At 38.5% G+C, this 22,273-nt stretch overlaps 4 protein-coding genes across 8 annotated transcripts in view; 2 read left to right on the forward strand and 2 right to left on the reverse strand.

Moving 5' to 3' along the window:
* The window catches only part of LOC126805043 (peptidyl-prolyl cis-trans isomerase CYP65), a 309,510-nt gene that overhangs the window by 252,895 nt on the left and 34,342 nt on the right, over positions 1-22,273 (forward strand). The gene's annotated exons all lie outside the window — the stretch shown is intronic.
* LOC126805053 (cyclin-D5-1) lies at positions 478-3,894 on the forward strand. Of its 3 annotated transcripts, none has more exons than XM_050532146.1 (5): positions 478-1,224; positions 1,332-1,418; positions 1,512-1,809; positions 1,950-2,044; positions 2,165-3,022. In XM_050532146.1, the coding sequence occupies exons 1-5, from the start codon at positions 940-942 to the stop codon at positions 2,378-2,380; spliced, it is 981 nt and encodes a 326-aa protein (XP_050388103.1). In that variant the 5' UTR covers positions 478-939; the 3' UTR covers positions 2,381-3,022. The 3 variants fall into 3 exon arrangements, with proteins under 3 accessions (XP_050388103.1, XP_050388104.1, XP_050388102.1); XM_050532147.1 differs by lacking the exon at positions 2,165-3,022 and adding an exon at positions 3,764-3,894 and having other exon boundaries at positions 479-1,224; positions 1,911-2,044; XM_050532145.1 differs by having other exon boundaries at positions 479-1,224; positions 1,911-2,044.
* LOC126805054 (uncharacterized) lies at positions 5,442-7,006 on the reverse strand. Its single transcript, XM_050532149.1, has 3 exons — positions 6,325-7,006; positions 5,970-6,167; positions 5,442-5,818 (listed from the first exon to the last, which is right to left on the reverse strand). The coding sequence occupies exons 1-3, from the start codon at positions 6,914-6,916 to the stop codon at positions 5,598-5,600; spliced, it is 1,011 nt and encodes a 336-aa protein (XP_050388106.1). The 5' UTR covers positions 6,917-7,006; the 3' UTR covers positions 5,442-5,597.
* On the reverse strand, positions 13,842-19,095 carry LOC126805039 (calcium-transporting ATPase 2, plasma membrane-type). Of its 3 annotated transcripts, XM_050532131.1 has the most exons (7): positions 18,500-19,095; positions 17,587-17,641; positions 15,545-17,493; positions 15,275-15,433; positions 15,024-15,195; positions 14,601-14,899; positions 13,842-14,517 (listed from the first exon to the last, which is right to left on the reverse strand). In XM_050532131.1, the coding sequence occupies exons 1-7, from the start codon at positions 18,671-18,673 to the stop codon at positions 14,278-14,280; spliced, it is 3,048 nt and encodes a 1,015-aa protein (XP_050388088.1). In that variant the 5' UTR covers positions 18,674-19,095; the 3' UTR covers positions 13,842-14,277. The 3 variants fall into 3 exon arrangements, 2 of the variants coding, with proteins under 2 accessions (XP_050388088.1, XP_050388086.1); XM_050532129.1 differs by having other exon boundaries at positions 15,545-17,641; XR_007673830.1 differs by lacking the exon at positions 13,842-14,517 and having other exon boundaries at positions 14,750-14,899; positions 15,024-15,134.

A 22,273-nucleotide genomic window follows, 5' to 3' on the forward strand; every position in this document is an offset into this window, starting at 1 on the left:
AAAATCGAGTTGTTGGTGATGATGAACCATACGACCAAAAGTCCCAATGAGATCCTTTTAATCAGATGGGACAAAACTTTCTATCCTACAGCTGTCCAAAATTATAGGGTACCCCAATCAAAGTATATAGTATCTATAGTACGCATGTCATTTTATATGTTAACGATTCATTCATATATACGATCACATAGTATTAATGTTAAGAAGAGACCACGTGTGACCGCAGTGATATAGTAGAATTACTCATGTTGGGTAATTATTTTGTGTACTCGTCACACCACGTGACACTTCATGTGTTATAGTTAACCAATCATATTACGGCATGATATAATTAACATGCACGTGGTAGAAATAGTCAAAATTTATTTACATATACGAATTACTTAAAAACAATTACAGTAAAAAATAGACCAATAACATTAAGATGTACGTCACGTGAAATATGTGGCGGATATATAATAATTTCTCTGTACGGGATGATTTTGCCAGAGTTCACGAAATTTGTGAATCTCCATATTTATTAGATTAGGGTTAGTTTCCAAAAATTAGTTGGTTAGTTTTGCTAGTACATCATGTAGGAATGTACGTAGTCCTTAGTCCTTACTCATAAGTCAAAATTGTACACTTCTCCGTAACTACAATTTTAACTTCCCATGCCACCATCTATATCTCCTCAACTCTTCTAACCAAAAAAAAATCTATATCTCCTCAACTCATCCGGTCATTTTGGCGGCACCAAAACCGCCACTTACCTTCACATTCACTCTCTTACCCTCCTCGCTCTAAAAGATTTCACACAATCTCAGCACCGTGGATATAGCAGTTGTGTTTAATGCCGTCAATGAATATAGAGCCCTGGTCATTGTTTTGACATTTTTGTATTCATTCTTGATTTCTTTCCATATCATTGATAGATGTTCAGAGAGACTGAGGAGAATAATGGAGGGCTGCTCTGAGTTCTCTAGCCTTCTCTGCCAAGAAGACGAAACTTGCTTGATCAATCAAGTAGAAGAAGAAGAAGATGATGATGATAAAGAATTGGAAAACAGGGCAATCGAGTTCTACCCTTTTTTTGTTTCTGAGAATGAAGATGAGTACATTGAGAACTTGGTTCTGAAGGAGAGCTATTGCTTTGGATCCAAAGGCTTTGTACCCTTTAGCCATTGCTCTGCCACAAGCTGGTTCAAAGCTGCTCGCTTGGATTCTATCGATTGGATTTTCAATGCACGTTATTCTTCTTAATCTCTTATTAGTTTCCGATTCTTTTGTTGCTGTTATCCGATCATCTTTTTGGTCAATTCAGTTTCTGAAAGTTTACTATTTTGGTTCAGGCAAGCGCAGAATTTGGTTTCCGATTGCAAACAGCGTACTTGTCTATCGCATACTATGATCGGTTTCTTTCAAAGCGATCCATTGATGTAAGCCATTGTTCTGATGTTGATGTATTGAAGAAAAGTTACTTGATCTTTACTTAGATTGAGTTTATAATTGGTTCTATTGATATTGCATAGGATGGGCAACTTTGGGCTTTCAGACTACTATCAGTGGCATGTTTATCCCTGGCTGCTAAGATGGAAGAAATCAAAGTACCATCTTTGTCAGAATTTCAGGTCCAAGATTATGACTTTGAGAGCAGAACGATTCAGAGAATGGAGCTATTGGTGTTGAGTACATTGGAGTGGAAGTTGGGTTTAATCACTCCTTTTCCTTATCTCCATAACTTCATCAATAAATTTTGCTGTGAATGTGAATCTAGACCAAAAGGACTAGTCTCTGGTGCCATAAGACTCATTGTTGGAATGACAAAAGGTAATCAGTGATATTTGAACATTGATGGTAGTGATAGCCCTAATATAATCTAATGAATGTGCATTTATTGCATCTTATAAATCTGCTTTCTTTTATTGCAGAGATTGATTTAACAGATACTCGACCATCTATTATTGCAGCAGCTGCAATATTAGCACTAGATGATGGTCAATTGACTAAAAACCTTCTGGAGCTTAAGATGAGCTCCATCTCATTCTGGCATTCTGAAGATCATGTGAGTGTGCTAGCTACTTCCCCATTTGTTCATTGAGATTATTGTTTGAGGACTTCAAAGTCGATAACTAAGTGGTAATTCATTTAAACTGATTTCAATCTCACATTGCCATTGCAACAGGATCATATATATTCCTGTTACAATCTTATGCAGAATATTTTGGAAAGGAAAGATAAGACACCACCCAAGTTTTCACTCTCTTCCTCTTATGTGTTACCAACACAGACAAGCACAATTGATGTGCTTGAAAACACAGTGGGCACAAAGAGAAGGCTTACCTTCAGTGACTCTGATGACCTCATCAGTTGCCCTACAAAGAAAATTCACATGCCATAGTTAGCAGGGTTTGTTCTTCTGCAGAAAAAAAATATTGATTTGTGTTCATTGATTAGATTATAGAGTTCTTTACAAATGAGAAATGATTCTTGATATTAGGTGGGTTTTAGGTCTAATGAGAGTGTTATATTTACCAATTTTTTGGTATATATGATGTGCAGTTTGGTGATTGGGATTCCAATTTCCAATACCAAGCTAAAGTTTTCAGTTGGTGAGTGGTGATAACCAAGAGAAAAGGGAAAGTAAATAAATAAAAGGGTATGAGCGCACTACTTTAGCCTATAGGAAGAAGTAAGAAGCTGACTGAGGTTCAAAGCCAATGAGAAGGGGAATGAGTTTGAAGGCCAAGAGAGTTTGCTTCAAGGCCATTGATGACACTTTTTCTATAAGTGATCTTTAGTAGTATTTGCTTTCACATAAATGCTACTATTGCTTGCCACATCTTTTTTCAATTTGGTGTGTTTTTCTCCTTGCTGTTATTATTTTATTATGTCTATGTTTCATGAAAGAGAACATTTATTGATGTACTTATTCATCACTTGCAACCCTGCTTTTTATGGGGGGCTTGGGATGTTTCCTATCTGTCTTTCAAAAGGCTGAAAGCCATAAGGGAATGAAGAATTGTTTTTCTTTGATTTGATATATCTGTGAGTTGCATTTGGGGCCATATTGGAAAGTATACAAAGGTGAGTGTGATTATACTTGCTGGGAATTTTGTGTTTACCCTTTTGATGAGTGGAAAACTTCTTTGATGAATAGGAAACCCCAAACACTATTAAGGTTGCACTTTGGTTAGGAGTCCTTGAATGTGTCTTGAGATGAACAATTACATACCAAAGAGGTGTATATATTTTGTTCAAGTAGAGTATTCCACCACCAAAAACCAAAAGCTCCCACAATCCCCCATTAATATTTGAATAAAGGGCTAGGCTTGTAGGTTATGAGTTGCTCAATTATGAATGAGGGACTGCATTTCCAGATTAATCAAGTGGGGGACTAGGAGAAATTTTCTAAACACACACACACACACACAATGGCCATTGCTCTCATCAAGCAAATGCAAATGCATCCTGCTGATATTTTCTGGGTACCATTTCACTGACGTATGTAGGTCCCAAATAACCAATCATCATGAACATAGTGACCCTTAATTTTTGGGGTGGGGCGGTGGAATTGGGGCATGAGATTCATGGCAAATGGTGTCAGAAGGCTCCACTCATACACATACCTTCTTAGGGTTTCATAGGCTTAGTCTGGCATATACCACAATTGCATTGTATTCTAGCCTGAAACTGGTAACTAATCGTTCCAGAATAGTGAATATGAATGTGAAATCATGAATATGTTATGGTAGTATGTGTAAGTATTCTTTTCTTTTCTCAGGAGCCAAAAGACCCACTCTTAACTGCTCCCTGGTCGTAAAGCTATAAAGATTATTGTACATACAAAGGCTGGTGGATGATGAACAAGGACAGAGTCACAGACTCATCTAGCCTTAGGTACAAGAAGAGAATCAACATAGATGGCTAGGACTGGTTTTGTCTATTATTGTTTTCACTTTTGGTGCTTCCATTTAATCTTATGTTGAATCCAGTTCACCTTCAGTCAGTAATTGAAAGGCTTCAGTTAAGTCTAGAGGAGAATCATTTTCTATCTGGCTAGCTGTTCTTTCAGATGGTTGATGATACACTTTGTAGATTTGTAAATATACATTCCATGTTTGCAGAAATGCACTCTAGGATGCTTTGATCCAACCCCATAGCAAAAAAGATGAACCCAATTAGTGTTCCATGACTTCCATCACTCTATTGCCCCATCTAAGGGTACAAGCTCCTTGACCCCAAGGATTGGAGTGTTAGTGCCTCAAAAAGTATTGTAGCATGAGTGGGACTGCTGCAACTCTTTTTAATGGTCACCTTATAGCTGGTTATCAAATATTAATCACTGATGCACAAAACTTTACTAACACAAGGAGCCCCAGTGAGATTAGACTGTTTGGAGCTCAGAAACAACCATAATGAATTAGCGGAAGAATGACGAGGAAGTTTCTATGCAATGTAGAATTGAGGATATCTTTAAAATCTTAAGTTTTAAACCCCAATGCTTTGCAAAATATTTAAAGCATAATAAGTTAATCACCCCTACCCTATCCCCATTCAAGGAGGCAATGTCCTCATCCAAACGAAAGATGGGTACCTTACTTAGAGTATATGAATGAGTGAGTTAACTCACAAGCTATTAAATATTTAGTTATCAAAAAATCCATCAGAAATGAGTTTTTATCTCAGTCCAAGTGAAAGATGCCCAGCGGGTAGTAACTCCGGCCCAATATTTCAAGCCCATTATTTTCAGCGCCAACTATTTGAAATTGTAAACATAAAAAGCCGGTAGCCACACTAAGTCCCAGTTTGGTCTCGAAGTGTTATTGAAAAAATCTGCATTTTGTAGATTTTAATTAATAACAACTTCTAAAAGTTTTATTTCACAGTTTTCATAATTTGTCTAAAAGTTGTATTGGAGTTTATGAACTTACAAAATAAGTTAATTTATCAAACACTTAATCAGATTATTTAATAATTTAAACCCATAATCTGGACTAAACTCGGGCCAACCTCAGCCTAAGTGGGCTAGAAGATGATTTGATTACATATTTAAATTGTTGAAAGAAAACCTTGATCAGCATAGGCATTTGCATGTTTGAGTGGGATCGATGCAACCTCTACGGTTCTAGGCTTTGTATGCCTTTCGGGGACTAAGCGTTAGAAAATGGGGGTGAAATTGATTAACTTTGCGGCAACATAGAAACCAACGGATCAAGAGAGTAGGAACGGAGATGGAACCCAGCAAAATACTGCGTTCGTAATTCTAGTTTCTAAGGATCGATCAAGAACTTATCTGATGCATCGTCTGCTTGAATCTGGACGAGTGAAAGAAAGTGACCACTGAACAATCAATATGTGAATATGAATATCTGATGATGTCCTTTGAACAGCCAAGTACTTCCTAACTTCTTAGACATTGATTCGTTATGGATCCAAAGAAAATCACTGCCAAATTGAGGTTTTGTGAACTTGGAATGTAATTTAAATCTCAATATCACTTGGGGAAACACGAATCCATTTTGTACCGAGGAAAGAAGACATATTAAGATAATAATGATTGATACCCTGGTAGCTCCAGCATCACAAATGTGATTGTAAACACTAAAAAAATAATGTCACCGAGGTATAATAGGCTTGAACCACTTGCAGATCTTGATATACTTTGATTTTCGTCCAATTGGATCAGTTGGCTTTCTCTCAGATTTTACTGGCTCCACTAGTAGTATTTCGGCATAGTAATGCTTCCTTAATTTCGTGACCAAGCCAACGACATCAAATCCGTCCCCAATCACCTCTATTTGGTCCATGTCTCTTTTTATCGACGAACTGTAAACACCTGTTCAATTGAATCACGAATTTCTTTAGTTTTTCTTGGTCTAAAATCACAAATTAATCAATTCAAAATAGGTATATGCAAGCAGCTCATATTCTCTCTGTTTTAATGGGAATGCAGACTTCAAAATCTTTGATTGAGGGGTGAGGCATACCATGGATACCTACTACAAGCTTCAAAGCTTTGCTTCTGCTTCTTTCAGAGTCAAGTGACACTTTCACAACAATTCTTTTCACCATCTGGTATGAAGTTGTCACTAGTTGTCCGCCGTTAATCTCCAGTTGATTGTCAGAACCTCTGTAGTTTGAGCTTTCTAGAGGAGAAGGAAGGTGACCACTTGAGCTTCCAACTTCTGAATGTGGAAAGTCATTACAGTCGTTTGGTAAACACACTTCAGGGATGACTGATGAGGCATATTATATTTGGAAGATCAACTACTCCAAAATGGGAAACTTTTGCTCTACAAACAAATAGAATACAGGAAGGAAGTTCCAAAATTTAGAAGTTACCTTGTATCTCACCCTTACCATGGAATTGCTGAAGATCTGTGCTAGTCGATGCGATGTTCCTTACTGAATCCAAGGTCAGTATGTGATGGAGTGCTTCCTGTGGTGCAATATTTAGCAGTCCTGTAGTTGAGAGCAAGCTCCCATATCCATCCCTGCAAGGTTCCTGATGCAAAGTCAGTCTAATTAGCAAGATCTGCATCATGTGTCGGGTTTCCTTCACGTCTCTTATCGACTGCATCTTCAGCCTCTTTTCCAATATACTTAGTGACCTATTCAGGCCAGCAAGTTGACTGATGTACAGAGAATCTATCCGATTCCATAGACAAGCATCAGAGAGTTCACTGATGATTCTTACTCCCTTGTTCAGTTCTTCTTCAAGAGCTTTCACATCCTCGTTCCGGAGACCCATTGCCTCGTTATGCCTCCCTATCTGTTGGATGACTTCTAGATCGAAAGACTCTAGAGTCAACTCGAGAGCTTCGAGTTGAGCTCTGAACTTTGTAGTCCTGCCCCTCAGTTTCTTGACGCCTTCATACAGCGCTGTGAATACAGTTCCTATTCCAGCCCCGATAAACCACCCAGCCACTTCCATTCTTACACCAAAAGACCAGAAAACTCAGAGGTCACCTACTAGCCGATTACTGATACTTGATCCGGGTGTAGGTGTGGGTGTGGTTTCGGCATGTATATTTGTAAGGGATCGGAAGGCTTAGGCAGTTGTAAATGAACAAACTTCCTAGCAATTTCTACTCGGAAATAAGAAAGCACTGAAATGATTTTTAAAACTAGTACGCGGTTTCCTTTGTCAATGTCGGCTGGTTCATGCTAATCTTATGGGGCTCGTGCAACGTCTTACGGGGAACGCACTTCTGTTTAAGTTGTGGGAGTATCGGGCACTTATTTGTGAGTGAAGGCTGGGAAGACAAAGTTGATGACACTATCCGTATCGAGCTTTAAGAGAGTGGAGTAAGAGAAAAAGTGGGGGAGTCCCAAGTGCTACAAGAGAAGTAGCGAAAGAGAGATTACTATGATCAGGCAAGAGGCCAAGAATGAAAAGGGGTGAATCAAGGCAGACTAGCTCACAAATGACGACCGAGAGAGTGTCGGGTGCTCATGCCACACCAGAATTGTAAGTCCCAAGGTGGGACAAGTTGAGAATGAAAAGGGGACTCTAGATAGTTGCGCGTGTGCAGAGGGTCCAAGACTTATATGCTAGTCGGAAGACTTCCAAGAAGGCAAATGCGTGTATGCTGGATGTCTTGCCTTGATGATGGTGCAAATCCCAAGCGAGGAGCTTAAGAAGCAAAGCCGGAAATGCTATCAAGGAAGCCGGCATAATCAGTAGAGCAATGAGAAAGGCGTGCGAGGGTGGAATGATAAACTCTAGATGGCTTATGCAAGAGTGAATGTTGAAGGTTGTCTTTGGCCAAGTTCACAACTGGGCACAAGTAGGTTGTGAAGACATTGTCATTTGCCAAGTTCACGAATGGGCGTGAGAATGTTATGACAAAGGCGTGTCATTTGCCAAGTTCATGAGTGGGCGCGAGAAGGTTGTGACAAGTCATGCACTAGCCAAGTTCATAGGTAGGCACGAGAAGGTCGTCACGAGATGTGATTCCAAGATTGGAAGGACAACATTAATTGAATCAAGTATGATTTTATGCAAGCCTATAAAGCAGTGTGAAGCAGACAAGAGTTGCACGTCAATGAAGGACATTGACATTAAGTGGGGGAGGATGTCACGCGCTGCACTCAAGGTTAGTGCAGGCGTCTGTCAATGAAGGGCATTGACATTGTAAGCGGGGGAGGGTGTCACGAGCTGTACAAATGGTTGTGCCATCATGACACTTCTTAGGGGCTATGCCGAAGAGAGAGTGTCAAACGACAAGCATGCGGGCTAATTAGTGGCATGTCCAAGTGGCAGTTTTGTAATTAAGATGAACTTCTAAGTTCCAGACACTTAGAGTATCTCCAATAAAGATGTTAAATTTTTGTGTCTAATTCAAATTTTGACAACATGGCAAATTTAAATCTTGCAAATTAGACTAATCTCACCTCCAATGGAAATGTCAGATTTCAAACTTAAACAAGCATTAAAAAAACTTTGAATCTAAATACAATAGAGCTGCAAATTGGAATGAAGCTAATCATCTTTAAACTGAACCAAACTTAGGAATAGATAGAGTATGTACATTACATAATGCAGTAAATTTAACAAAATACATTACATAGAGGACAACTGAATAGAACAACACTATAACTCATCTCTAATGTGATTACAACCTTTAAAAAAGAACATAAATCATTGGCCCAAAAGACTGCTCATACCTCACCAAAAGCTTCATAAGTTATAACATCAATTTTATAAGAGAAATATTAAGCATTGCAACCAAAGAGTGACCACCCTAAAATTACAGAACACTTATACATCATATGCCACCTTGCAAAATCTTAATTTGCAGATTGGAATAATATGACATTTGCTCATGATTCATAACAAATGTATCCATAAACAAGTAAGCAAATTTGTCAACCACATTTTTTGATCACCCTCATGCCCACTCACCTAGATGAAAGTCACGTGTCTTTTTTACTTACTATAGTTATACCATAGTTAACTCTTAAATTTCTTAAATTAATTATTGATTTATTTTTATCATGTGTTATTAATTTATATATATAACCATAGTTATACCATAGTTAATCTATGACACATGGCTTTTATCTAGGTGGGTGGACATGACGTTGGTCAAAAAAGGTGGTTGGCAAATTTGTTTCCCATAAACATAATTCTCTTTCTCTCTCCATATATTGCATTCCATATCAGTAAGTGTATATTTGACTAATTCCATAGATGACTTAATCTCAAAATTAAAATTTAAAACTAGTAATGAATTTCATATTAGTAAGTACATATTTAACTTATACCATATATGACTTGATCTCAAAATTAAAAAAAAAAACAGTAATGCATTCCATATCAAAATCTCTACATCCAATGCAACACTAGAGATACATAAGCATTTGGTGATGTAGCTAACCCTCACCTTTGCCTTACATCAATTTCCTAGTCATCAAAGAAGAAACCGATTTAAATTGATATATGTGTAAAATGTGCAAAGTAAGGAATAAAAAAAATCAGGAAAAAAGGACATTGTTTATATAAGCAAGTATATATATATATATATAGTCCCTATCCAGAGTGAAGTTTTAATTTTGGCACACTTTTCGGTCAAATTTTTTCACCATAAGCGTTTCAATATTTAGGTATGCTATTCAAGATTATCTCTATAAAATTCCATCTACTTCGGATATCATTAAGGTATTAAAATTAGATTAAATCAATAAATGAATTAAAACTGTTCAACGTGAACCGTTTGTGTAATTCTCAATTTAAAATTCAATTTTTAAATTGAAATAGAAATAAAAAAAATCTGCATTTCATTTCAAAAATTTCTTGGGTTTTAGAGTAGTAATATAGTTTATGAATTATATATATTTAAGAATTTTGAAAGATCAAACCATTGTCAAATTGGATGAAACTTTGTAGACATGATCTTGAATAACATACCTAAATATTGAATCACTTATGGTGAAAAAATTTGACCGAAAAGTGTGCCAAAATTGGAACTTCACTCTGTAATTTCAGAGTGAAACTTCACTCTAGATAGAGACTGTATGTATATATATATATATATATATATATATGTAATATGTATGAACTATGAAACGTCTTTACTTCAATAGCTAATGATAAATCCTACCCTCCGATTATTCATATACAAACAACATAGAACATGGACAGAAAGGATTAAACTTGTCAATCTAAATTGTTTGTAGTAACAATACAGAACATACATACCAAAACAAAGAACCCGAAAAATCCAACCAACTCTGTTATTGAGTATACCCATGATTCAAAACAAACAAAACATAAAACCAATGACCCAAATTTCAGTTCTCCCAAGCCAAATAGCAAAAAACCCAGAATGCTCTTGTAGATATAAACATAATCAATTTTCTAAGGAAAATCTTTTACAACACAGATTATAAAGAGAATACTCTTTAAGATAAACCTGGGTTCTTTGATCAGCCACCGGAAGGTTAAAGAAGCTCTCTCTGGTGCGACGGGGGGGGGGGATTGTTTGGAGCAGAGAGCGATAGAGAGAAGGTTGATCGAAGAAAAAGAGAAACTGAGAAAGAGAAAGAGCGAATAAAAAAAGAATTGGCATAAGCTTTTTGCTATGTCAAATTTGACAGAGCCGGGGGGCTATGTCAAATCCAGTTGTAATTGAATAATGGGTTGGAGGGTTCTCTATGTGACAAAATAGAGTTGTTGGGCTGACATGTCCAAAATAACTAATGAATTTGAGATGCTCTTAGGCTCGAAATTTGGGAAAAGTCTGAACACGAAAAATGTCAGGGACGTCGAAAAGAGTTCAATGAACTTGACAACATATTCTTAGAAGCTTGTATGAATTAATTATGAAAGTTGAATCTCCTTGGATATTTGATGTTTCCTCCTGCCAAGTTTAGTTTTCTCTAATATGCTCTATAGGGGGGTACCTGGTGTCTGACTCTCCACCACCCTCGGTGTCAGCCTTATGAGGCACTAAGCGAGTCACTCCTGGGGGATCTTGGGGAACCTAGGAGCCGGGCGGATGTCGCCAAAGAGGGGCGGCATGCGTTTCCATGTGTCAGGATTTCTCATGGACAATATCAGTCGGCATGCCGATATTGCAGGTCCATGCAGGTGGCGAAGTTCGTACGTGGGCGATCCTTATGCCATCGGCATGGGCGAATGCGTGGGCTTAAGGAAGATATGTCGGAACCCCGTGTTGCGCAATGGCCACGGAGCACAATGACGATGCATAGGTTAGGGGTTCAACCTTGTTCATATGAAAGAGTTGACAGCAAACCCAGAAGAACGACACCGTGCTAGAAGGAACGAAGCCTATAGTGGGTATATGCGGGCAAGTGACATATGAAAGAGTATGCTGGCGAGTTGGATACGTTGTCAGAATGATAGGTGGGAGGTGAGCTGTGAAGGCGAGCCTCACCCAACAAGTTAACACCCAGGGGCAAAGTTGCCCATATGAATACCCCATTGGTGAGGGGTTGACAAGGGATGCCTATATGCCGAGTGAGCATGATGATGGATGCTCAGAAAGCAAGTAAGGTGCGCATGCTTCCAAGGGACGGTCAGATAGAAGGAAGCGAGGACCATCAAGGTCTCGGCCTACTGTCATGCCGCTTTCTATGAGGTGCAAGGTGCACGCTGGTCAGTAAGGGGTTGACACTAGCCAGGATGGCATGGAAACCTATCGGTTGGGCGAGTGTCATGGGATTACCGTGACACAAGAAAGCGATCGGTAAGTCATAAGTTCTGAGAGTCATGTGTGAGTAGCTTTCGTTGGTGGAACCTCACAAGCAACGAATGTATGTGAGAATGATCGGAATGACACGGGAGGCGTACAAGTAAGAAAGAAAGTTAGCATCGTAGTTGCATGTTGAGTTAGGCTGGCCTTGGTTAAGAGTAATCTTGGCGCCGCACGGGTCATATTCCGATGCATAGTAATTCAACCCGTGACACTCTGCTAAGGTTTCTCCCTAGCCGTCAAAGTGATCAAACTTTCTCGATGCTGGCTTGAGTGGCTTCTCTATGGCTGGTGGTGATGCTGGACTTCAAGCCTAGAGTTCCATTGCGGCGTGGCTCTTGGATGGAGGGTGACCGCGTCAGTATAGCAATGTTGGATAGGTATCTCGATAACGATCGTACGAGAAAGGCATCAAAGATGCTTTCCAACTCGATGACGACCTTGGTGTTCTCGTCGAAGGTCAGATCTATGCCTCCCAGAAACCAATCTGGGTCAAGGGTGACTGATTGTAGCGGCGGGAAGGTTCCTTTTCCTTAGATCGGGTATGCATAGGGTTGCAAGTATGCTCGAGCTGCTCGTATTCAACTCATGTTTGGCTCGATTTTAGTTCGTTCGGCTCGAACTCGTAAAGCTAAATGGGCCAACCTTAAGCTCAATATTAAGCCCAACTTTGAAAATGAGCTGAGCTTGAACAACAAGTATTCGGCTCATTCGACTTGTTTAGCTCGCGAGCTAGCTTGAACTCGTTAAAAGCTCAGCTCATTTATTAAGCTTGACTTAATAACTTTTGTAATATATATAGAGTATAATTTTTTATATGAGAAATAATATTATAAATTTATTATAAATAATAATTAAATGAACCCAAATCTTATTGTACACTATATAAATAGTGTTTACTAGGAGCCATAATTCGATCAATTCCATAAATTTTTCACCACCCCAAATGGCCAAACCCTAAAGAAACAAACAACTCATATCGTCAATTCGTCATGGAGCCACAAGCAGGTACTCCACTATTCTCTTCTTTTTTAATTAAAATAGATTTTATAAGATGCTATGACATCAAATTTTGAATTTTATTTTGAATTTCTTGATAATATTAATTTCAAATGATTCAGGTCGGCCCGAGCCCAACTCGAGCTTTTTCAAGCCGAGCCGAGCTTGAACATGAAGGAAAAAAAATCGAATTTTAACCCGGCTCGAACTTGATCGAATGAAAACGTACAAGCCAAACATAAACAACCCAGTACTCGGTTCGGCTCGACCCATTTACTCCCCTAGGTATGCAAGGGGTGAAGGTTTGTGTTGTGATGGCGACAACCTACGTTGTGAGGGCCTGCAACTTTGTCTGGAAACAATGAACTCAACGGGGACGACGTTGCCTTGATGGGATCTACCTGGAGGTTTTCCAGCGATTTGGCGTTGGCAAGAGCGTTCCAATATGGCTTTGCGCAGGTCGGGTTTTGGGCTTGGCCGGGTTAGATTGGGCATTCGATTGTGGGTGAAGCTTGATGACACGGGACTGTTGGGCCCAATGCTAGTGATATGGAGGTTTGCCCGAGGGACAAAAACACTTTAAATGTTTTTCTAGCATATTACTATGTTTATATAAGTCGTAGAATATACTTATTTTTATTTTATTTATGTTTTAATTTGGGAATAGTTCTTAAAAAATAGTACTATGTTATGTACTGGGTTTGAGTTTCAGCTTAAGACCTCTTGTCTGCTACTCGACAATAGCGCATGCTTATGTAATGATTATTCAGGCTTTTGTTTTATTTTAAAATTCAAGTGGATTCCATAAAATAAAAAAAAAATACTCTAGGGCGTGTAGTTATGTTTTTGATACAGAGAAAACTGAAGCCTCTAGGGCATCCAGCCATCCAGACTATACAGTGTTAACAAGATCAAAGAGCAAAACATCAGAGGCCTCCTTTGGAACATGATCAATCCAAGAGGACGACATGCACAGTGGAGTTTTGTTGACTGGTTTTCGATGTGTAAGGATGAATCTGTAACCTTTGTCTACTTTTTTTTTTTTATCAAGCCTAACAATTTAGCAGGTTCATTATGGTGTTGCTAATCTTCTCTACATGGTATGAGCAAATGATATAATATGTTACTAACAATAGGCAATCCAGAGAACCAATTCTTTGTTGGATTCAGATAGGTGACATAGGCAATTACAGAGAGTTCAAGGAAATTATTACCAGAAGAACACAAGTAATTACATAAAGAAGAATAAATACAAACAGGGTATTACAAGACTTGCAGATATACTGTAGAGCCACCTTGCCTTCATGTTCACCCTGTAAAACTTGAACTCAAATTTTCTTAAAAGCATCCAAGAAGTTAGAATCATTTCCAGTGATAAACAAGGGACGATTAGCTATTCTATCCGGCCACCTGGTAAAAGACTATCAACTAGACCAATATAGTCGACCCAATATCATCTCATGCAGTCTGCATTGCAGGATGGTACTTTCAAAGATCTGCTTTCCGATGGTTCCTATAAACTGCCTAATTGGTCTTTTTAAAGAAAAATAGGATCTAGTCTCTAATTCTGTGAGGTTCAAACAGGAATGGTCTTCAGGAAAGCAGCAATTGGCATCCCTAAAAAGCCAATGAAGACAGTAACAAACCATTGACACAAGGTGAGAGGTGCTGTGCTAGCAAACTTCCCCAGGAACTCAATAATAATGATTTGGAAAACAACTGTGGAACCGAGGACTGCAACAAAAACGTAGTTATCCAATATGCCCTTGAAAACATCTATTTCTTCCATCTCACGCGAGCTTATCTCGTTAAACACCTGAAAATAATTATCATTGTTACCTTTGAATGTAAACATTAACTAAAGTGAAGTAACATGGTATATATGAGAACTTCACATACCTGACAGAAGACGAACGTATTGAAAATGAGTGTGTTTAAGATGACATGAGAGTTTGGTCCATCAAGACGAAATATTGATTCTCCTTTTGCCTGAAGAAGCCAAATTACTGTAAATTGATACAAAGACTGCCCTAAAATATTCCTCCACATTACATTACTGATGAAATTTTGCCTCTTTCCAACCGGCGGACGCTTCATTAAATCATTAGTTGGAGGCTCAGTTGCAAGTGCAAGTGCTCCTAGAGTGTCCATAATCATGTTCACCCACAATAGCTGAACAGCAGTGAGGGGAGCACTACCTGGAAAATTGTGCAGGAGAAAGAAAACATGCATCAAAAACGTTTTCAATGATGTAGATAAAAGGAAGGTGAAACTGTGAAAGCCATAACAGAATTGCACAGAATATGTGAGTGAGCATGCTACCTGTTAAACAGGCTGAGGAGAAGTTGACAATCAATGCGACAATATTAACAGTCAGCTGGAACTGCACAAATTTTTGAATATTGATGTAAACTGAACGTCCCCATTTTGCCACTGTAACAATTGTTGAGAAATTATCATCTAGAATTATAACATCAGCACTCTCCTTAGCCACCTGAAAATAGGAAAGGTAATTGAGGTAGAAGCACATAAAAAGAAGCATGTAGTTTTGCACTTGCATGTCCTTTACTCACCTCAGTTCCGGCAATGCCCATAGCCAATCCTATATCTGCCTCATGAAGTGCAGGGGCATCATTTGTTCCATCACCAGTTACAGCAACGACCTCATCAAATGTGGTCCTCAAGTGCTTTACCAGGGTATGCTTGTCTAAAGGCGATGATCGCGCCATAACCTACAGCAGGAACTCAAATTTTAGTGTTACATACTAATATAATTATACTCGGTTAGGCCTAAACTGTAAATGTTTAGGAACTTAATTCCTCAAAAAGAAAATAAAGTTCACCTGAATTTTAGGAATCAGTGAAAGCAGTTCTTCTTGACTCTTCTCCCTGAACTCCGGGCCTTCAATGGCTACTCCATCATCGGTAAGAATCCCACATTCCCTTGCTATGGCCTTTGCAGTGTGGATATTGTCTCCTGTAACCATTCTTACTGTGATACCAGCTGAACGGCAAACTGCAACAGACTCCTTGACACCAGGACGAACAGGATCTTTAATGCCAACAATTCCTATGCATGTATATCCAGAAGTTGGAATGGGATCCTCTGCCGAGAATTTGTCTAATTCCATATATCCAAGGCATAAAGTTCGAAGAGCCTCACAAGCAAAATCATTGATAGTAACTTGGAGATGCTTAATGGATGATTCATCAAGAGGAACAGATTCACCACTTGAATTCATCACCTTATCACAGTTTGCCAATATAATTTCCGAAGCACCTTTTGTGTGTGCTCTAAAACCTCCACCTTCAGGCAGCTCCAACACAACCCCCATTCTTTTCTTTGTTGAGTTGAAAGGCTCAACTTTCACAATTGTAGAAGCTTTTCTCTCGGCTTGAAAGTCTCCACCAAGTGCCAAGCCAAACGCCAACAAAGCAGTGTCGGTAGGTGTTCCCAGCATCTCATTCTTGCCACCTTTGTTAACCACAACTTCTCCACCAGTGTTGTTAAATATGGATTGCAGCAAAACCTTCTTAACAGATTCCGGAAGATCAGAGAACAAGCTTGAAGCATCACTGAGGTTGCTCACATCTTTGACATTCATGCAAATGCATGACTTCACAACAGTCATTTTGTTGGTAGTCAGTGTCCCAGTTTTGTCACTGCAGATGTTGGTGGCCGATCCCATAGTTTCGCAAGCTGCTAGATGACGAACAAGTGCCTTATCATTCATCATTTTCTTCATGGCAAATGCAAGGCTCAATGTCACAGCCAGTGGCAACCCCTCAGGGACAGCAACAACAACAATTGTAACGGCAACAGCAAAGAACTCTAGCAATTTCATTGCATCATCTCCATTCCAGCTCCAGTGAGTCCCTTCGCTCAATTTTTGACTAAACAGTCCTTGCACCATAACAGCAAAAGTCACAACAGCAAAGAAAAGTCCTATCTTACCAATGATGGTTGCGACTCCATTCAACTTGACCTGCAATGGGGTTTCATCATCTCCGCCTTCACTAAGTGTAGCCATCAATTTGCCCCATTGAGTTCTCATCCCAACTGTGGTAACCATCATCTTACATGAGCCATCTTGAACCTTCGTTCCAGAAAGAAGAAAGGGATTTTCTGGAGTTACCATAATAGGCTCACTCTCACCAGTTAAACTGGATTCATCAATCAAGACAGAAAATCCAGATACAAACAGACCATCTGCAGGTACTTGGTCTCCAATAGAAAGGTGTACAATATCACCAGGAAGTAGTTCATATATAGACATTTTGTGCCTATATCCATTTCTTGTTACTTGCATAGCAATCTTTTTCTTCTCCTTGTCCAAGTCCTTGAACTGTAGTGATTGGCGATAATCACTTGAAGCTGTGACAAACACCACCAACATAATACTGGCAACAATTCCAAGCCCATCATGAGCTCCAACTGGCCATCCTTCCATTGCTATCCCAACAATCAGCGACACAAAAGCACACACTCCAAGTATCATAAGAGTCATGTCCTGCAGGGCTTCCCAAATAAATACAAAGAAACCACGCTGTTCACTCTCTGTAAACTTATTGATGCCGAAAAGCTCTTGTCGTTGAGTGTGCATATCAGTTTCGGTATTAAGCCCATCTTCTACTGATGTGGACAGCTTTTTTGTAAGGCCACTTACCCCTCCATGAAATTTTAGCTTCTTCACATCATGGCCTTCCACAATGGATCCCAATTCATCAGCACAGATCTCAAAACCCGCCGCTTTAACTTCCTGAGGTAGAACATAGTCACTTGGTTGTACACCTGCATCCAGAAACCAGGAATTTAGAATAAGCATGGTCATCACCATATAATGTGATGATACTGTTTGTATATCTCTATACTGAATATTCTCACCCTGAATAAATTGAAATGCAGCTTTAGATACCAAAACTGCAATCCTCAATTTCTCCTACAAAATGAAAGTCACGAAAGATATCAGTATTTAGTTGAAAAAATGCATGGCAGAACTTACAATTCATCCTCCTAAACCAAATCCATTACTCCACTTCTAAGTCTAGCACCATATGGAAGACATAAAAAAAAACAACACACCTCTCCATTTGTGAAAGTATATTACAAATTAAATTACAGTAACCTAAGAAACAATATCCAGAGGCATAATTTTTCATGACAGTTTATAAATTATAACAAAGTTATAACAAATCCAATATATTGAAAAGCTTTGCATTTTTTTACTATACAGAGTAATTTGTCATCATGTCTATAACCAATAACTGCCCGTCTATAAATTACGGGTTCTGGGTTCTGCTCTACATTGAAGTATGTCATACATATAATAGTGTGTGGTGATAGAATGGGGTGTCATAACATGCACGAGGGTGTGTGTGGTAGTGTGTGGAGGAAAAAACTAATGCATGCTATACAGCAGTCTAGGCTAGAATTTTCCATAAATTACTGTAAAATCATCATATCAGAACATGCGTTTGCCATTGACTTGTGAATTAAGAGCAAATAATATATTTGTGGCATCTATCTTCTTGGTCTGTTTTATTTTTTTGGGCCATTAAGTTGACTGAGGACTAGTTGATGTTCTTTAAAAATACCCTTGAGAGTTGAATAAGACACAGACTACGACATGACCGCGCACAAAGTAAACCAAAGGATTTTCCCATCTTTGATATATTGAACTTTGACGTTCTGGTAATTATGATATCATATAGTGTATCATATCCATTTGAATCACTCAAGAACAATGCACAGAATTACTAAGGATGTATTAAGCTGATATATATATATATATATATACCTGATTGGTACGGCGCATAGCCGCGGCCTCTATACGCTTGGAAAGATTAGCAGTGAAGCGAAACCTTCTTTTTGGGTTCTTCACTACTCCACAAAGCTTCCTCCAATTCTGCAACGTCTCTTCAGACGAACCCTTTGGCTTCACCTCCCCAAAGTTCTGCAAATAACTCTCCATATTCTTCTTATTCTAACCTTTCTTCTTCCAAACACTGTCGTAACAAATCACAAACCTCTTCCAAATCCTATATAAGCTTCAGCAGAGCAGCAGTGAGAGAATAAAACACGTAGGAAAGTCACGTAGGGGAAGTTTCAGCAACATATCTTGCATGGTGGCCTAGATAGCTTTAGGAAACAACATGGAGAGTGAGGTCTGGACTCTGGACCCGATCGGCTTTGTTTTTTGGTGGTCCGTGTAGCTCAAGTTGTGTAAACAAAATAGGAAAGAGTGAGTGAAACTAGGAGGAAGAAGACGGTAAGAGTATAGTAATGGGGATCCGAAATTTGGTGTGGTATTACTTGGTTTGGCTTAATTCTTGGCTATATGATCTTTCCTGGTATTGTGGGGGAAGAACAGACTCGCGGGGTCAACACTCTCAGTTTATAGAGTTTCTGAGATTGTGGGGTTAAATAGGGATTGAAATCAGAGCAGTTAATAATGAGAATATAACTGTCAAATCAGACGGACTACTACACCGCGTTTTTTTTATTTTTAATCTTTTTAGTGCGCGTTTGGGACGCGTAACGCGTTTGGTTATAGACAAAGACTTAAAAAATGCAAGTCATGCAGGTCTCGTCGTTTTATACTTACTATATGCTCGTCTTCTTTACTCTTTAAACTTTGATGTCATGATAATGTTTTTGAGTCTTTAAGAGCATCCGCAGCGGCGAGCAATTTTGCCGGCGTGCTCGAGCAGGAGGAGGGACCAGCCGGAGGAGCTCGAGCAGGAGAAGGGGAGGCTCGCACCGGCGAGCAGGAGGAGGCGAGCTGCTCGCCCAGTCAACCCAGCCGCGGTGCTCGTCCGATCGCTCGAGCAAATTTTGCTCCGGCGTTTGCTCGATCGCCTGGCGGAGCCCACCGCCCGTGGGTGACGTCAGGCGCGGGCGAATTTTTTTTATGTTAGGCGCGTGCAACGCACGCGCCAAAAAAAAATCGAGCCAATGAATGGCTGCCACGTGTCAAGCAGATTGGCCAACGGTCCAATTGATCTGGGCCTTCCATTTTGAATCTGAAATTTCGATCCAACGGTCAGAATTAATTGGCAACGGCTACTATTTGATCATAACGGAAATAAACCCAAAAAATTGTAAAAAAATCCCCAAAATTTCAAAATTCTCCCAACAAATTGCCTATAAATACTACTTCAATTTGTTATGAACTCACACCAATTTGTGCACAACAAATTTCACATCTTCCTCCATCTCCTCTCTCTTTTCGTATCTCCTCTCTCTTTTCGTTTAGCATTTTTTTCTCAAACAATGGGCACCCATTGGCTTCCTTCCGAAGATTTACAAATGTGCATTTCTTTTGTCCGTCATAGCATTGATGAATATGACGGTAACAAACAAAAGAGGGACAAATTGTAATAAAATGCAATTTATTTATTAAGTTGAAATTGAAATACACATTGGGTGCATCTAAGTTGATTTTTCTCCGTTTTAAGGTGTGTTATGGCCTTTAGAAATATTGTTTTTCAAGTTTAATACCCCCAGTAGAAGTTTACTACCTCTAGTAAACTTTAGTAAAAATTTTACTAACCCCAGTAAACTTTATTTTTTGCATCTAAGTTGATTTTTCTCCGTTTTAAGGTGTGTTATGGCCTTTAGAAATACTGTTTTTCAAGTTTAATACCCCCAGTAGAAGTTTACTACCTCTAGTAAACTTTAGTAAAAATTTTACTAACCCCAGTAAACTTTATTTTTTGCATCTAAGTTGATTTTTCTCCGTTTTAAGGTGTGTTATGGCCTTTAGAAATACTGTTTTTCAAGTTTAATACCCCCAGTAGAAGTTTACTACCTCTAGTAAACTTTAGTAAAAATTTTACTAACCCCAGTAAACTTTATTTTTTGCATCTAAGTTGATTTTTCTCCGTTTTAAGGTGTGTTATGGCCTTTAGAAATACTGTTTTTCAAGTTTAATACCCCCAGTAGAAGTTTACTACCTCTAGTAAACTTTAGTAAAAATTTTACTAACCCCAGTAAACTTTATTTTTTGCATCTAAGTTGATTTTTCTCCGTTTTAAGGTGTGTTATGGCCTTTAGAAATACTGTTTTTCAAGTTTAATACCCCCAGTAGAAGTTTACTACCTCTAGTAAACTTTAGTAAAAATTTTACTAACCCCAGTAAACTTTATTTTTTGCATCTAAGTTGATTTTTCTCCGTTTTAAGGTGTGTTATGGCCTTTAGAAATACTGTTTTTCAAGTTTAATACCCCCAGTAGAAGTTTACTACCTCTAGTAAACTTTAGTAAAAATTTTACTAACCCCAGTAAACTTTATTTTTTGCATCTAAGTTGATTTTTCTCCGTTTTAAGGTGTGTTATGGCCTTTAGAAATACTGTTTTTCAAGTTTAATACCCCCAGTAGAAGTTTACTACCTCTAGTAAACTTTAGTAAAAATTTTACTAACCCCAGTAAACTTTATTTTTTGCATCTAAGTTGATTTTTCTCCGTTTTAAGGTGTGTTATGGCCTTTAGAAATACTGTTTTTCAAGTTTAATACCCCCAGTAGAAGTTTACTACCTCTAGTAAACTTTAGTAAAAATTTTACTAACCCCAGTAAACTTTATTTTTTGCATCTAAGTTGATTTTTCTCCGTTTTAAGGTGTGTTATGGCCTTTAGAAATACTGTTTTTCAAGTTTAATACCCCCAGTAGAAGTTTACTACCTCTAGTAAACTTTAGTAAAAATTTTACTAACCCCAGTAAACTTTATTTTTTGCATCTAAGTTGATTTTTCTCCGTTTTAAGGTGTGTTATGGCCTTTAGAAATACTGTTTTTCAAGTTTAATACCCCCAGTAGAAGTTTACTACCTCTAGTAAACTTTAGTAAAAATTTTACTAACCCCAGTAAACTTTATTTTTTGCATCTAAGTTGATTTTTCTCCGTTTTAAGGTGTGTTATGGCCTTTAGAAATACTCTTTTTCAAGTTTAATACCCCCAGTAGAAGTTTACTACCTCTAGTAAACTTTAGTAAAAATTTTACTAACCCCAGTAAACTTTTGAATAATATCGAGTCGATAATGACACGTGGCACATTATTATTGGTTGTAAATATATCTGATAAAAAAAATTAATTATTACACAACAAGACAAAATTGAATTGCTCAAACAAATTGTAAATGGGTGTGTGAAAAAATCGATTTGCTTGAGCAAAATATGAAATCGATTTGCTTGAAGCAAAATTTACTTCTGGCCCTACCATTTGCTTGAGCAAATGCAATTTATGGGTGCGGATGCTCTAAGGAAAAGAGTGTGGTGTTCGATCACTCCCTGATGTGAGACATTTGAGTAATAGAGTGGTACCGTGAAATGCGCCTTCGCGCAAGAGTAGGGCATTTGAGTATATTATGGTATGCTATTTCGTTTTAGTAGTTCTTAGGGGAAAATTCTAGCGTGTGTTGCTGTATGGGCTTCATCTATCACACAATCACACCACCACCCCACATGCATTATAATCTTCCCTCTCTATTCACTTTCAGATCTTGTTGTATGCTATACAGCAGATGTACATGTTCTTAAATAGATATTGTTTTCATGTACCGGGTTTTGCACTTTA

The sequence above is a fragment of the Argentina anserina genome, chromosome 1 (assembly GCF_933775445.1).
Source record: "Argentina anserina chromosome 1, drPotAnse1.1, whole genome shotgun sequence".
In the NCBI taxonomy this organism is placed as follows: Eukaryota; Viridiplantae; Streptophyta; class Magnoliopsida; order Rosales; family Rosaceae; genus Argentina; species Argentina anserina.

Coding starts and splice junctions, on each gene's coding strand:
- LOC126805039 (XM_050532129.1), bottom strand. CDS start 18,673: ATGGAGAGTTATTTGCAGAACTTTGGGGAGGTGAAGCCAAAGGGTTCG. Junction 15,434..15,544: donor CACTGATTCCTAAAATTCAG/GTGAACTTTATT, acceptor TTCCTGCTGTAG/GTTATGGCGCGATCATCGCC. Junction 15,196..15,274: donor TGGGCATTGCCGGAACTGAG/GTGAGTAAAGGA, acceptor TCCTATTTTCAG/GTGGCTAAGGAGAGTGCTGA.
- LOC126805054 (XM_050532149.1), bottom strand. CDS start 6,916: ATGGAAGTGGCTGGGTGGTTTATCGGGGCTGGAATAGGAACTGTATTC. Junction 6,168..6,324: donor TGGTAAGGGTGAGATACAAG/GTAACTTCTAAA, acceptor TTCCACATTCAG/AAGTTGGAAGCTCAAGTGGT. Junction 5,819..5,969: donor GCTTGTAGTAGGTATCCATG/GTATGCCTCACC, acceptor TCAATTGAACAG/GTGTTTACAGTTCGTCGATA.
- LOC126805053 (XM_050532145.1), top strand. CDS start 940: ATGGAGGGCTGCTCTGAGTTCTCTAGCCTTCTCTGCCAAGAAGACGAA. Junction 1,419..1,511: donor TTTCAAAGCGATCCATTGAT/GTAAGCCATTGT, acceptor GATATTGCATAG/GATGGGCAACTTTGGGCTTT. Junction 1,810..1,910: donor CATTGTTGGAATGACAAAAG/GTAATCAGTGAT, acceptor CTTTTATTGCAG/AGATTGATTTAACAGATACT.